The sequence below is a fragment of the Salvelinus sp. IW2-2015 genome, linkage group LG26 (genome assembly GCF_002910315.2).
Source record: "Salvelinus sp. IW2-2015 linkage group LG26, ASM291031v2, whole genome shotgun sequence".
Taxonomy (NCBI): domain Eukaryota; kingdom Metazoa; phylum Chordata; class Actinopteri; order Salmoniformes; family Salmonidae; genus Salvelinus; species Salvelinus sp. IW2-2015.
In genome coordinates, this window is record NC_036866.1 from 49,791,428 (window position 1) to 49,808,650 (window position 17,223).

Genomic DNA, 17,223 nt, shown 5'->3' on the forward strand with positions numbered 1-17,223 from the left:
GAATTGATTTGTGTTGACCAGGCCTGGGTTTATGGTTTGCGCAAAATCGTAGCCTATATAGACCAACGCATGGCCATTGCCGTGGTGAGAGAGTTGTCTTTCTATGACCTCTCTCCCTCTCTCTGCTCTGATAGACAGGAGCCTGCAACTCTCATCTCTCCAGCATTGTACTTAGGTGGGAAGGGTGTTGGAAGTGTCACAGCACCCCTGATCAATTGTTATAGAACTACTGCTGTCTGTTCAGAAATACATTTAATAATTCAAAATACTACACCAGGAGTAGGCATATCATTTAGCCACAGAGGATCGATGGCTTGTAAAAAATAATATATGCCGAGCTGTGGATTGTGTGTAGCCCAGGCACAAGGCATGCCTACAGTCGGGAACATGCGGCAAATCTGTCATTGAACAGCATGCAGCCAAAACAGGCCTCGCAATATTTGAAATACAATTACGGGAAAACACAGGTTGGAAAGCAAATGTATCAGGTTGAAAAGAGAAGACTAATCAGTATGTCGGCTGCCAAATAGGCCTATTGAGCGAACCGCATTGTTTCACAAAGTAAAACAAGAGAGACATAAGCTTTTAGCATCAGCGCATCAGCCAATCGCTGGTGAGTCAGTGACACTGGAAATCTCTTTTAGGACTATTCATTTCCTCCTCATATTGTACAGTATGTGTGTCTCCACACCCCTAGGTCCAGGCTATTGATGGATTCAAGACAAGGTTATTTTTCTTGATTTCAGATTCTCAGTTTGTTAGTGTCAAAGTAGCCTGTCATTTTGATAATTTGTGAGTTATAAAAAAAGATTATGTTAAAGTCTCCAGTCATCTAAAATAATGCAGGATTTCATGAAATGGTCACCCACCTTTTGTTCCGGCACTTCCCAGTTCACAAAGCACTTGGGGACACTAAAACGTTTTGCCTGTGAGGTAGGGGAGTGCCCCCAATCAAATCTTGCTGAGGGCCTCAAAAAGGCTAAAGGCGGCACTTCAACACATACAGACAGACAAACACAATTTTTTAAAAATCTACTGGTGAATTAAGGCATCTGTTCAAAGTTAATCTTTATATTGATAGTCTCATCTTTACCCTCGGCACAGTTTGACTTAATGCTCTTTCTGCATCTCCCTCTGTCTCTCTCCCTCTATCACCGTCCCTCTCTCTATCACCGTCCCTCTCTCTATCACCGTCCCTCTCTCTATCCCCGTCCCTCTCTCTATCCCCGTCCCTCTCTCTCTCTCAGGGCCACTGCTACACATCGAGGACAGATCATCTTCAAGGACACTCTTGCCCAGCAGCTGTGTGAGCAGGGAGGTGAGCAGCAGATAACACACAAACACAAACCGCAGACAGACTAACGATGATGTTTCAGCACTACAGACAGAGACTTTTGGGTGTGCTGTATTGCCAGCTTCATTTCAGTTTATGCTAAACTCAGATATGTCTCTGAGCTGTACTGTTTATAGCTAGTTCTCCTTAGCCAGTTTCTCTGTGACAGTAATAAATACACATTGACAGTGCTTTCCCATCATGCACTCTGAGTAGTGGTAATTACTTGTTTAGGAGGAAGCAGACTTCCTTATTCAAGCACCCCTTTAACAGATCACTTCTGAAACACTACCCGAGAGAGGTTTGCAATCAGAGGAAAATTAAGTGGGGTTTTCTTGAAGTAGGCTAACTCTGTTTTCACTCTCAAGTGTGGCCCTTAATAGCACTAGGCTATTAGTCTTAGGCCAGTAGTGCCATGGGAAGTACTAGTGGTGCCATTGAGACAGTTCACAGTATACTACTCAGCTGTCTGGACCCATGCCACTATGAAGACTAGAGCCTCCACTATTGCCTGAAAGAGTGAATGAGTAAGAGAGACAGAAAAGGATTGAAGGATGAAGTTGTACTGTACAGTAGGTGACATGGATACACTGTCTGTAGTAAAGAGTGTACGAGATAGAGTGTGAGAGAAAGAACGAGCTGGAGAGAGAGACAGAGATAAATAGAGAGAGAGAGAGAGAGAGAGAGAGAGAGAGAGAGAGAGAGAGATTTCCCTCTCCTTGCCCTAGGACCCTCTCAACATCAACTATACTGTCACAGTGCCTAGTCGTCTCTGTTTGGCAAAAGACCTGTTTAGGTTTTTTCCTACCAACCTCCAGCATTACACACACACACACACACACACACACACACACACACACACACACACACACACACACACACACACACACACACACACACACACACACACACACACACACACACACACACGACACAGAGACACCGACAGACACAGAAGCCATGCAACCTGCTACCAACCTCAAGCATTACACACACAGACAAGGGTGCCTGACTTTGTCTGAAGGTGGGGGTGCAAAAGCTTGGGAGGGTGGAGGGATCTGGGGGACCATCCCCAGAAAATATTAACATTAAAAAATTAAAAAATATATCCTGCCATTTTATACTGTTTCTTAACAGGGAGAATCCATTTTTATGAACAGAACACAACACATTTTCTCAGATTTTGCTACAATTAATTCGATTGAAAAATTGTTTTAATGACTAGATTACTAATATACTCCCATCCCTGAAAATCCCAACCATAATAATTAATTAACAGGTCTGAAACCCTACCAACCCTGTGACTACCGCCACGTTTCTTGAAAATACCACCCATAATGATCGATTGACATATCCAGAACCAACTCTGTGACTCTCAAAAATATAATGCACCTCCCCTGACAATTTTGTTTTACCTTTATTTAACTAGGCAAGTCAGTTAAGAACAAATTCTTATTTTCAATGACAGCCTAGGAACAGTGGGTTAACTGCATTGTTCAGGGGCAGAACAATCCCCACCTACAGGGAAAAATTCACAGGCAAACTGTTAAGAACGTGGGCAGGATAACTCATGACAATGAGGAAATTAAATCGAAAATGGAGGAATAATATTGTTTTACCCAATAAGGATTTGAATTTTGTACTTGTAGGTTAAGAAAAAGCATTGTTTAATTGCACATTGTTTTCATCTTGTTTTTGCCACAAAGAATGTGATCACAATAACGTACAAAAGTAAGCCTTGATTTATCTTATATTCATTTTCTTTTGCAATATGGAAGTGTTTTCTGGTAGGGCATTGAACAAAACTGTCAACTTGAAAATGCTATCTGGAATTTGCATTTCAATTTGGTCATTGATTATGTTCACATAAAAATAATATAGTATTATAATAAACAAAATAGGTTATTTTGGCAGATATAAATAGTACCAGTCAAAAGTTTGTACACACCTACTCATTTCAGGGTTTTCTTTATTTGTACTCTTTTCTACATTATAGGATAATAGTGAAGACATCAAAACTATGAAATAACACATATGGAATCATGTAGTAACAAAAAAAAGTGTTTAACAAATCGAGAAATATTTTATACTTGAGATTCTTCAAACTAGCCTGCCTTTGACTTGATGATAGCTTTGCACACTTGCATTCTCTCAAACAGCTTCATGATGTAGTACCTGGAATGCATTTAAAATAACAGGTGTGCCTTTCTAAAAGTTAATTTGTGGAATTTCTTTCCTTCTTAATAAGTTTGAGCCAATCAGTTTTGTGACAAGGTCGGGGTGTATACAGAAGAAAGCCCTATTGTTTAAAAACCAAGTCCATATTATGGCAAGAACAGCTCAAAAATATCAAAGAGACAATAACAGTCCATCATTACTTTAAGACATGAAGGTAAGTTTTCTTCAATTGCAGATCCAAAGGACGATGACTGCTCTATGAGGACCGCCAGAGGAAAGGAAGACCCAAAGTTACCTTGCTGTGCAATAGATAAATTAATTAGATGTAACCGACCTCAGATTGCAGCCCAAATATATGCTTCACAGAGTTCAAGTAACAGACCACATCTCAACATCCACTATTCAGAGACACTGTTGTAAATCAGGCTCATGATTGAATGGCTGCAGAAGCCACTACTAAAGGACACCAATAAGAAGAAGAGACTTTCTTTGGCTAAGAAACACAAGCAATGGACATTAGACCGGTGGAAATCTCTCTTGATTGAGTCCAAATTTGAGATTTTGGTTCACCGCCATGTCTTTGTGAGATGCAGAGTAGTGAACATATGATCTCTGCATGTGTGGTTCCACTGTGAAAGCATGGAGGAGGAGGTGTGATGGTGTGGGGATGCTTTGCTGGTGACACTGTCGTGATTTATTTAGAATTCAAGGCACACTTAACCAGCATGGCTAACACAGCATTCTGCAGCGATACGCTATCTCGTCTGGTTTGCGCTTAGTTGGACTATCATTGGTTTTTCAACAAGACATTAACCAACACACCTCCGGCTGTTTTGACCAAGAAAGAAGTGTGGAGTGCTGCATCAGATGACCTGGCCTCCACAATCACCCAACCTCAATCCAATTGAGATGCTTTGGGATGAGATGGGCCACAGCGTGAAGGAAAGCAGCCAACAAGTGCTCAACATAGTGTTGGAACCTTAAGACTGTTGGAAAAGCATTCCAGGTGAAGCTGTTGAGAGAATGCCAAGATTGTACAAAGCGGTTTACATTGAAGAATCTAAATCTAAAATATATTTTGATTTGTTTTAACACTTTTTGGTTACTTCATGAATTACATATGTGTTTATTTCATAGTTTTAAGTTTTAACGTCTTCACTATTATTCAACAATTGGTTATTATTGGTTGAAAGACATTGATAATTAGAAGATTGTGGGCAACTTGTGCAAAATTTGATATTTTTTGCCCATAACCTGTTGTTGAAAAAAACGTAATATGATTATGGCTTTTCAACCTGTGCCATTTCGTGATTTCAGAGCAATCTATCTAATAGAAACAAGAAGGGGGATGGCGCCGACGGAGATGTGTCGCCTGCGTCGTCTTCGCATTCTATAAGAAACTATGCAGTATTTTAGTTTTTTATGTATTATTTCTTACACTGTTACCCAGGAAATGTTAAGTCTTATTACATACAGCTGGAAGAACTATTGGATATAAGACCACATCAACTTACCAACATTACAACCAGGAATACGACTTTCCCGAAGCCGGATCTCTGTTTGGACCGCACCACCCAGGATCAATGGATCGGATCCCAGTAGGCGACCCAAATCAACGGCGCCGCAGAAGGGGCAGACCGAGCGGTCTTCTGGTCAGGCTCCGTAGACGGGCACATCGCTCACCTCTCCCGAGTATACTACTCGCCAATGTCCAATCTCTTGACAACAAGGTAGACGAAATTCGAGCAAGGGTTGCCTTCCAGAGAGACATCAGAGATTGRAACATTCTCTGTTTCARGGAAACATGGCTCACTCGGGATACGTTATCAGAGTCGSTACAGCCACCCYGTTTCTTCACACATCGCGCCGACAGAAACAAACATCTCTCTGMTAAAAAGAAGGAAGAGGGTGTATGCCTTATGATTAACGAGTCGTGGTGTGATCATAACAACATACAGAAACTCAAGTCATTTTGTTCACCTGAACTAGAATTCCTTACAATCAAATGCCGGCCGCATTATCTACCAAGAGAATTCTCTTCAATTATAATCACAGCCATGTATGTCCCCCAAGCAGACACCTCGACGGCCCTGAAAGAACTCCATTGGACGCTATGTGAACTGGAAACCACATATCCTGAGGCTGCATTATTTGTAGCTGGGGATTTTAACAAGGCTAATCTGAAAACAAGGCTCCCGAAATTTTATCAGCATATCGAATGCGCGACCCGGATTGGAAAAATTCTGGATCATTGCTACTCTAACTTCTYCGACGCACACAAAGCCCTCCCTCGCCCTCCTTCCGGCAAATCTGACCACGACTCCATTTTGTTGCTCCCAGCCTATAGACAGAAACTAAAACAGGAAACGCCCATGCTCAGGTCTGCTTAACGCTGGTCCGACCAATCTCATTTTACGCTTCAAGATTGCTTCGATCACGTGGACTGGGATATGTTCCGGATAGTTTCAGACAACAACATTGATGTATATGCTGATTCGGTGAGCAAGTTAATTAGCAAGTGCATCGGTGATGTTGTACCCAAGGTGACTATTAAAACCTTCCCSAACCAGAAACCGTGGATTGATGGCAGCATTCGAGCAAAACTGAAAGTGCGAACCATTGCTTTTAATCATGACAAGGCGACCCAAYATATGACCGAATACAAACAGTGTAGCTATTCCCTCCGCAAGGCAATCAAACAAGCTAAGCATCAGTATAGAGACAAAGTAGAGTTGCAATTKAACGGCTCAGACACAAGATGTATGTGGCAGGGTCTAAAMTCAATCACAGATTACAAAAAGAAAACCAGCCCGGTCGTGGACACCGACATCTTGCTCCCAGACAAACTAAACAACTTCTTTGCATGCTTTGAGGACATGGCCCACTACCAAAACCTGCYGGCTTTCCTTCACCGCWMCCAACGTGAGTAAAACATTTAAACGTGTTAACCCTCGCAAGGCTGCCGGCCCAAACGGCATCCCTAGCCGCGTCCTCAGAGAATGCGCAGACCAGCTGGCTGGTGTGTTTATGGACATATTTAATCACTCCCTATCCCAGTCTGCTGTTCCCACATGCTTCAAGAYGGCCACCATTGTTCCTGTTCCCAAGAAAGCTAAGATAACAGAGCTAAACAAGTAGCACTCACTTCCGTCATCATGAAGTGCTTTGATAGACTTGTCAAGGATCATATCACCTCCACCCTACCTGACACCCTAGACSTACTTCAATTTGCTTWCCGCGCCAATAGGTCCACAGACGACCCAACCGCAATCACACTGCACACTGCCCTAACCCACCTGGACAAGAGGAATACCTATGTTTGAATGCTGTTAATCGATTACAGCTCAGCATTTAACACCATAGTACCCTCCAAACTCGTCATTAAGCTCGAGACCCTGGGACACGACCCCGCCCTGTGCAACTGGGTCCTGGACTTTCTGACGGGCCGCCCCCCAGGAGCTGAGGGTAGGAAACAACATCTCCACCCCACTGATCCTCAACACTGGGGCCCCACAAGGGTGCGTTGTCAGCCCTCTCCTGTACTCCCTGTTCACCCATAACTGCGTGGTCATGCARGTCTCCAACTCAATCATCAAGTTTGCAGACGACACTACAGTAGTACACTACAGACGACACTACGGTAKTACAGTACCCTACATTACTCATCWKATATGTATATACTGTACTCTATACAATCTACTGCATCTTGCCTATGCCGTTCGGCCATCGCTCATCCATATATTTATATGTACATATTCTTATTCATTCCTTTACACTTGTGTGTGTATAAGATCGTTTTTGTGAAATTGTTAGATTACTTGTTAGATATTACTGCACGGTCGGAACTAGAAGCACAAGCATTTCGCTACACTCGCCTTAACATCTGCTAACCATGTGTGTGTGACCAATACAATTTGATTTGATTTAATAGAATCTTCGCTAATGTTAAACATGTATAGTGCCGTCTACCGCAAGGCAGATCCCTTGGCCCTCTACTCTTTTCTYTTTTTACTAATGGCATTCAACAAAGCCTGTGTGTCTATGTATGCTTATGGTTCAACCCTATATTCCTCAACAACTACAGCTAGTSAAACAAAGAGTTGCATTCAGTTTTAGAATGGGTGGCCCCTTATTTACTAGTCCTGAACATCTCTAAAACTAAGACCATCGTATTTGGTACAAATAGTACCATTGGTTCTAGACTTCAGCTGAATCTGATAATGAATAYCATGGATGTTGAGCAAGTTGAGAATAAATTACTTGGTGTTACCTTAGATTGTTAACTGTCATGGTCAAAACATGAATTCAATTGTTGTAAAGATGGTGAGAGATCTGTCCGTAATAAAGAGATGCTCTGCTTTTTTGACATGTCTCTCCACAAAGCAAGTCCTGCAAACTCTAGTTTTATCTTATCTTGATTATTACCCAGTCAAATGGTCAAGTGCTGCAAAGAAGGACAGAGCGGCACGTCTTGCTCTTCACTGTAATCAGAGGGCTAATATCAATGCTATGCATGACAGTCTCTCTTGGCTAAAAGTAAAGGAGAGAATGACTGCATTACTTCTTATTTTTTATAAAAAAACGTTAATGTGTTGTTAATGTGTTGTTAATGTGTTGTCCAAATTGTTTGCATAGTCAACTTACACACCACTCTGACACACACGTACCCCACCACAGACATGCCACCAGGGGTCTTTTCACAGCCCCCAAATCCAGAACAAATTCAAGAAAGCAACCAGTATTATATAGAGCCATGGAACTCCCTTCCATCTTAGATTGCGCAAGTAAACAGTAAACCTGGTTTCAAAAAACAGATGAAGCAACACCTCACAACTCTCCTATTTGACCGAGATAGTTTGTGTGCTTGTACTGATATGTAGGCTATGTGTGACATTTCAAATTCATATAGTTCTGTCCTTGAGCTGTTCTTGTCTATTAATAATGCTCTGTATTATGTCATGTTTCATGTTTTGTGTGGACCACAGGAAAGACAGCTGCTGCTTTCGCAACAGCTAATGGGGATCCTAATAAAATACCAAACACCGAAGTGGCCATGGTGCCCTCGCATATGGGGCTCAGCCAGGTCTGCTACTTTTGTAAATGATTGAAAACATTTGACCAATGTGAATTAACCGATTGAAGTTAGGGGAAAAAATGGCAAAATGCAGAATGGTGTTAACTGACTGTAAACAGCTTGCGGAGGATTTATTCCCCCTCAGATTTAATCATTTAGTATTAGGCCTAATGATTATAACTTACAATCTACTTGTGAGCTACTCAAAATCAAATCCAATTTTATTGGTCACATACACATGGTTAGCAGATGTTAATGCGAGTGTAACYAAATTCTTGTGCTTTTAGTTCGACAGTGCAGTAATATCTAACAAGTAATCTAACAATTCCCAACAACTACCTAGTACACACAAATCTAAAGGGGTGAATGAGAATATGTACATATATATATATGGGTGAGCAACGGCCGAGTGGCATACATATGATATGAGTAATGTAAGATATGTAAACATCATTAAAGTGGCATTATTTAAAGTGGCATTGTTTAAAGTGGCTAGTGATCCATGTATTAAAGTGGCTAGTGATTGGGTCTCAATGTAGGCAGCAGCCTCTCTGAGTTAGTGATTGCTGTTTAGCACTCTGAGGGCCTTCAGATAGAAGCTGTTTTTCATTCTCTTGGTCCCAGCTTTGATGCACCTGTACTGACCTCGCATTCTGGATGGTAGTGGTGTGAACAGGCAGTGGCTCGGTTGGTTGTTGTRCTTGACAATCTTTTAGGCCTTCCTGTGACATCGGTGCTGTAGGTGTCATGGAGGGCAGGAAGTTTGCCCCCGGTGATGCGTTGTGCAGACCGRACCACCCTCTGGAGAGCCTTTCTGTTGAGGGCGGTGCAGTTGCCATACCAGGCGGTGATATAGCCCGACAGGATGCTCTCGATTCTGCATCTGTAAAATTTTGTCAGGGTTTTGGGTGACAAGCCAAATTTCTTCAGCTTCCTAGGTTGAAGAGACGCTGTTGCGCCTTCTTCCCCACACTGTCTGTGTGAGTGGACCATTTCAGTTTGTCTGTGATGTGTACGCCGAGGAACTTAAAACMTCCCACCTTCTCCACTGCTGTCCCTTCGATGTGGATGGGGGGGTGCTCTCTCTGCTGTTTCCTGAAGTTCACGATCATCTCCTTTTGTTGACGTTGAGTGAGAGGTTGTTTTCCTGACACCACACTCCGAGTGCCCTCACCTCTTCCCTGTAGGCTGTCTCGTCATTGTTGTTAATCAAGACCACTACTGTTGTGTCGTCTGCAAACTTGATGATTGAGTTGGAGGCGTGCAAGGCCACGCAGTCGCGGGTGAACAGGGAATCCAGGAGGTGGCTGAGCACGCACCCTTGTGGGGATGTTGTTTCCTACCTTCACCACCTGGGGGCGGCCTTTCAGAAAGTCCAGAACCCAATTTTACAGGGCGGGTTTGAGACCCAGGGCCTCCAGCTTGATGATGAGATTGGAGGGTACTATGGTGTTGAATGCTGAGCTGTAGTCAATGAACAGCATTCTTACATATTCCTCTTGAGGTTCCTCTTATGCAAATTGAAGTGGTTCTAGGGTGGCCGGTAAGGTGGAGGTGATATGATCCTTCACTAGTCTCTCAAAGTACTTCATGATGACGGAAGTGAGTGCTGGTAGTCATTTAGTTCAGTTATCTTTGCCTTCTTGGGTACAGGAACAATGGTGGCCATCTTGAAGCATGTGGGGACAGCAGACCGGGATAGGGAGCGAATGAATATGTCTGTAAACACACCAGCCAACTTTTCTGCGCATGCTCTGAGGGCACGGCTAGGGTGTCTGTGACGTGGCTGGTTTTCTTTTTGTTTTCCGTGATTTCCTGTAGACCCTGCCACATACGTCTCGTGTCTGAGCCATTGAATTGCGACTCCACTTTGTCCCTGTACTGGCATCTTGCTTGTTTGATTGCCTGTTTATATTCAGGCATATTTCCAGAACTCTTTCCATGGGTAAATATGGTTGTTCGCGCTTTCAGTTTTGTGCGAATGCCACCATCCATCCATGGTTTCTGGTTAGGGTAGTCACAGTGGGTACAACATCTCTAATGCACTTCCTTATAAACTCACTCACCGAGACAGAGTATAGATCAATGTTGTTCTCTGCGGCTGACCGGAACATATCCCAGTCTGCGTGATCAAAACAATCTTGAAAAGTGGAGTCCGATTGGTCACACCAGCGTTGAAAGGTTCTAGTCACTGGTACATCCTGTTTGAGTTTCTGCCTATAAGACGGTAGGAGCAAGATGGCGTCGTGGTTGGATTTGCCAAAGGGAGGGCGAGGGAGGGCTTTGACTGTATCGCGGAAGTTAGAGTAGCAGTGATCGAGTGTATTACCCCCGCGAGTACTACAATCAATATGCTGATAGAATCGGTAGCCTTGTTTTCAAATTTGCTTAGTTAAAATCCCCAGCTACAATAAATGCAGCCTCAGGATATATGGTTTCCAGTTTACATAGAGTCCAGTGAAGTTCCTTGAGGGACGTCGTGGTGTCTGCTTGAGGGGGAATGTACACAGCTGTGATGATAACTGACAAGAATTCCCTTGTGATGTAATATGGCCGACATGGCGCAGTGGTCTAGGGCACTGCATCGCAGTGCTAGCTGCGCCACCAGAGTCTCTGGGTTCGCGCCCAGGCTGGGCTGGGTTCGCGCCCAGGCTCTGTCGCAGCCGGCTGCAACCGGGAGATCCGTGGGGCGACGCACAATTGGCATAGCGTCGTCCGGGTTAGGGAGGGTTTGGCTGGTAGGGATATCCTTGTCTCAGTATGTAAAAAAAAAAAAAAACATAATAAAAAAAAATGTAATAAAATGTATGCACTCTACTGTAAGTCGCTCTGGATAAGAGCGTCTGCTAAATGACTAAAATGTAAAAATGTAAATGTAAATTTGATTGTAAGGAATTCTAGGTCGGGTGAGCAGAGGGACTTGAGTTTCTGTATGTTGTTATGAGTCATTAATCATATAGCATACACCCCCGCCCTTCCTCTTCCCAGAGAGGTGTTTATCTCTGTCGGCGCGATGCATGGAGATGCCCGGTGGCTGAATCGATTCCGACAACATATCCTGAGAGAGCCATGTTTCCGTGAAACAGAGGATGTTACAATCTCTGATGTCTCTCTGGAAGGAAACCCTTGCTCAAATTTTGTCTACCTTGCTCCCAAGAGACTGGACACTGGCGAGTGGTATACTCGGGAGCGGTGGGCAATGTGCACGTCTACAGAGCCTGACCAGGTGGCCACTCCATCTGCCCCTTCTATGGCGCCTTTGTTTTGTGTCGACTAGATCCATTGTCCTGGGTGGTGGTCCAAACAGAGGATACGCTTCGGGAAAGTCGTATTCCTGGTTGTAATGTTGGAAAGTTGATGTCGCTCTTATATCCAGTAGTTCTTCCCGGCAGTATGCAATAAGACTTAAGATTTTCTGGGGTAACAATGTAAGAAATAATACATTTAAAAAAATACTGCATAGTTTCCTTAGGACTCGAAGCGAGGCGACCATRTCTGACAGCCCACGAGCTATCGGACACGCAGTTTTCTGCTAAGGTGCAACCTTTAGTAGGCTGATCGTCCTCGCAGTGGCAGACCACGTGTAACAACACCTGCACATGATCGGTACATCCGAGCATCACACCTGCGGGACAGGTACAGAATGGCAACAACAACTGCCCGYGTTACAATAGGAACGCACAATCCATCAGTGCTCAGACTGTCCGCAATAGGCTGAGAGAGGCTGGACTGAGGGCTTGTAGGCCTGTTGTAAGGCAGGTCCTCACCAGAAATCACCGGTAACAACATTGCTTATGGGCACAAACCCATCGTTGCTGGACCAGACAGGACTGGCAAAAAGTGCTCTTCACTGACAAGTCGTGGATTTGTCTGGTCGGATTCACGTTTATTGTCGAAGGAATGAGCGATTACACCGAGGCCTATACACAGGAGCGGGATCGATTTGGAGGTGGAGGGTCGTCATGGTCTGAGGCGGTGTGTCACAGCATCATCGGACTGACCTTGTTGTCGTTGCAGGCAATCTCAACGCTATGTGTTACAGGGAGGACATCCTCTTCCCTCATGTGGTACCCTTCCTGCAGGTTCATCCTGACATGACCCTCCAGCATGACAATGCCACCAGACATACTGCTCATTCTGTGAGTGATTTCCTGCAAGACAGGAATGTCAATGTTCTGCCATGGCCAGTGAAGAGCCCGGATCTCAATCCCATTGAGCACGTCTGGGACCTGTCGGATCGGTGGGTGAGGGCTAGGGCCTTTCCTCCCAAAAATGTCAGGGAACATGCAGGTGCCTTGGTGGAAGAGTGGGGTACATCTCACAGCAAGAACTGGCAAATTTTGGTGCAGTCCATGAAGAGATGCTCTGCAGTACTTAATGCAGCTGGTGGCCACACCAGATACTGACTGTTACTTTTGATTTTGACCTCGCACCTTTGTTCAGGGACACATTATTCCATTTATGTTAGTCACATGTCTGTGGAACTTGTTCAATTTATGTCTCAGTTGTTGAATCTTGTTATGTTCATACAAATATTTACTAATTTTAAGTTTTATGWTAAATGCAGTTGACAGTGAGAGGATGTTTATTTTTTTAGTTTATATAAAATTGACATATTTTGTGGGGTGGCAGGTAGCCTAGTTAGAGCGCTCGGCGTATAACCGAAAGGTTGCTAGATCAAATCCCAGAGCTGACAAGGTAAAAATCTGTCGTTCTGCCCCTGAACGAGGCAGTTAATCCACTGTTCCTAGGCCGTCATTGTAAATAAGAATTTGTTCTTAACTGTCTTGCCTAGTTAAACGAAATTTWAATAAATTAATAAATATATTTTAATACAGACTAGCTCAAAGCATTTTACTAATCATTGAAAATGACAAATTACCCACTGATCATAATAACTTTTTTTGTAAAAAAGTGGGGGTGCAAAAACATACATTTGCAACCCTATTTTGAAAGTGGGGATGCAGCTGCTCCGTTTGCTCCATTGCTCAGGTGCCTATGCACACAGACAGACACAGGAGCCATGCAACCTACTGCCAACCTCAACCATTACACTCACAGACAGAAAGAGGACCCAGGAGCTAGAGGGCGGGCTGGGGAACACAGATTTAGATATTATGGCTTGCACGATCATGGAAGAGTGAGTATGAGTGTAAAGAAGAAGAGGGTGGTTGAGAAAAAGAGAGAGGGAGAGAGAGACAAAGAGAGAGGGAGAGAGAAAGGGAAGAAGAGGAAGCGAGAGAGATAGTGAAATGGAGCTAAGAGAGATAGACTAACAGGTTCAGATGAAGAGAAGAAGAAAGAAAACAGGAGTGACAGAGAGAGGTGGAGAGTAAAGGAGGGAGAGGAAGAAAGCGGTGGACAGTTTGGCAGTAAATTGCCGGTGTCAGTAATGAGAGCTCCTGTCTCTCCGGTGAAGGAGGGATGAGATGGAGAGATGGAAGGATGGAGGGAGGGTGTTAATGAGAAAGTTGAAGGTCATAAATTGTGGGTGATGACGGTTGCGGTGAAGAAATCAAGCACTACAAAAAGAAGGGAAGGGGGAAAAAGGAGAGAGGGAGAAGCATTTGAGAGGAGGATGAGTGTGAGCAGCTGACCTCGTTGCAGGCTAATTCCTGGACAGCCTCTCTCTTTTCTCTCGCTCTCTTTCTGTGGTGGTCAAACACTGCCAGGTTGAAATCTGAATTACAAATGAGACGGGAATGTGCCAGGGGTAAGAAGGGAGGAGACGATAGAGGATAGAAGGAAAGTAGAGAGCGATGGAGAGGGTAGAGAGCTAATGGGATAGTGAGAGAGAGGGGGAAATAGAAAGAAAGAGAGATGGATAGATAGGGAAAGAGAGAAGTAGTTTAATGGTTTGTGGAGAGAGTGTATGCTCYGTACATTGCGATGTGGTCAGGCAACGATTGGAATTGTTCCACTGGCGTAATGGATTGAGACGGGCTAATCTATCTCTCTCAGTTCACAGCCCTCCTGCCAAACCCAAGTCTGCAACTTCAAAAAACACATACATGAATAATCACATTGTGAATGTCCATAGCACTTTGAAATGACAACATAGAAAGTTACAGTGTTTCCATTGACCTTAGAGTAGGTCAGAGTTAGAACAAGATGTTTAGTGTACGGAGTGAAGGATTTGGTCAATGGTCATGTCTTTACAACATGGAAAAAGAAAGTTCCACACACATCTCTCCTTGTTGCAGATTTATTTGACAACATGTTAGCTAAAGAGCCTTTATCAGGTGTCCTTTCTAAGCAATAGTTAGAAAACTTGGTTTATATGCCTAGTCATCTTAGTAAGTTTCCCTTTGAGTGACAGAGGTGAGCCTGAGGTCTACAGAACCTAAAGAATCCACTCTATAAGTACTATATAAAACTGTCCCATATCCAGCCCTGGGAGTGGCATGGAGAGTGCAAACTGTACTGAGCAAAGTTTCCTTCCTGAAATAGAGTATTAGTATTCAAGCAGGCGCTTAAAGATACCAGAAGGGCTCAAGCCACTTCAGAAGTTCATGTGCTAAGACTCAGCTTTGAGGAGCAGGAGAAATTAAAGCTATCTAAAGCAGGGTTGTGATCCACAGAGGAGAGTGGGATGGAGAGAGGTGGAGAGGGAGAGGGAGAGAAAGGAGCTGGGCAGGAGAGAGAGAGAGAGCGGGGGAGGGAGAGAGAAGGAGGAAAAAGGAGTGAGTAAGAGTGTAAATCAGAGCTGAAGGTTGAAGAACAAATGGACAGATTAGGAGAGAGTCAGAAAGAGCAGCTTTCACTGCAGCCAAGGGTTTAATACAGTGAGGAGGAGGCGGAGGAGATGAGTGAGAGAGAGGGGGGAAGGGAGGGAGCAGGGGGAGGGGAGGGGAGGGAGGAAGGGAGAACACAGAGGAGACCAGAGAGGAAATATGGAAGGGTATAAGAAGAGAGGAGATGAGAGGAAGATAGGGGAGGAGATGGAGAGTAGTGCTAAAGTTGCAGGTCTTGGGTTTGGCAGGAGAGAAGAGAGAGAAGCTGTCCAGGAATTAGCCTGTAACAAGGTCAGCTGCCCACACTCATCCTCCTCTCTTCTGCCTCCCCCTCCCTCCTTTTCCCRATTCCCTTATTTTTGTAGTGTTTGATCTCTTCACCGAAGCTGTCATCACCCACAATTTATGACCTTCAACTTTCTCATTAACACCCTCCCTCCATCCTTCCATCTCTCCATCTCGTCCCTCCTTCACCGGAGAGACAGGAGCTCTCATTACTGACAACTCAAATTCCTAAGTCTCCTACATTATGTGTCTCTACTGGATGCCACATTCATTCCCAGACTAAGTGAATAGCTGTTGTTTAGCCTTTTTCACTCTGGATCCCTTTAGTGCCACCATGCAACTCAGAGAGACAGAAGCCGAGGAGGGGAAAAAAGATCTGTCTATCTGGCTGGGTGTTTGGAAATCTGGCCCAGACTTAGACACTACCGCTCCTGTGTGTGCTCCAGGAGCTGGTTTCTGTTGTGCCAMCACTCTCTGCCTCCTCCCTCTCTTCTCTCCCTCACTCCTCTCCTCCTCCAACTTCCCCTCCTTACCCTTTGACCTACACCCAGTTTACCTCGTAACTTATTCACCAGTCAGAACAAAAATAATCCTAAATTGTATTCTTATTAGTGCACTTAAAGAGGCAATGTGAGTTGCTACATCCAGTCATTGCGCTAACCCAAGTTAGCATTGGCTCACAAAACTACTGCTAACTTCCTTCATACTGCACGCAGAGACATACAAATGGTATCCACAAGTTATTCTGACTGTGTAAGTAGAACAAGGGCTTAAATGCCAGAATCTTGCAGTATCCCTTTAACTCCTAAAAGTTCATGACATAGGTTCATGACATTCATGCATAATGAAGCTACTGATACCTCTCACCAAGTCACCTAACATCTTCCTAGCTCCATAAGATACCGTCATGAATTAACATGTCAATGGAGACAATATTTTTTAGGGGGCGTCAAACTGGGGATGCGTTCACCAGTGGAGGCTGGTGACATGGAAAATTGAGGAGGATGGGAGACCCACGATATAGGCGTGGAAAGCACAGAGATGACAAAGTGTGTTTAAAAAAAATCGGCAAAGCCTTATTATTAAAGCATTTAATAAAGACATGTATAGTACAATATTATGGGGAATGGGAATGAGAGGGCTACTTACACCGTGTTGGAAAGGGATCACAGCAGTGATTGAATGAGGGTATGAGGTATGAGTTCAGGTGTTCAGAGGCTTGACCAGTGCAGGACAGGATTTGACTGGGAAGAAAAATAATAATAAGACAACACACTACACAGTTAGACTAAAGAGCTAAGAATTAGTTAGTCCAAGCAATGAGGCAAATCATTGATGTGTAATAATGTGATTGTGTATGTGATTGACTCTACATACAGTAATGAGAGAAAATTGATAGGGGTACTCACAGTGCTTGGAGGGGAAATATGCAATGTGCCAGTGGATGAGCGGGCACATGAGACYTGGCTTCAGTCAGGAGAAAGTTGTCAATGGTAGTGGAGTAGTGTAGTCATCATCTCATAATCAGGGAACCGGAGGGGACTTAGCTGTAAATGCAAATAGCAGATACATTCCATTACAGCTGCCCCATCGTAGGTTTGGATAATGAGTTTCTCTAT

At 44.0% G+C, this 17,223-nt stretch overlaps 1 protein-coding gene across 1 annotated transcript in view; it reads left to right on the top strand.

Moving 5' to 3' along the window:
- The window catches only part of LOC111952253 (reelin), a 266,162-nt gene that overhangs the window by 134,264 nt on the left and 114,675 nt on the right, over positions 1-17,223 (top strand). The window contains 1 exon segment of the mRNA XM_070435040.1: positions 1,248-1,318. Within this exon segment, the coding sequence (XP_070291141.1) occupies positions 1,248-1,318 (71 nt within the window).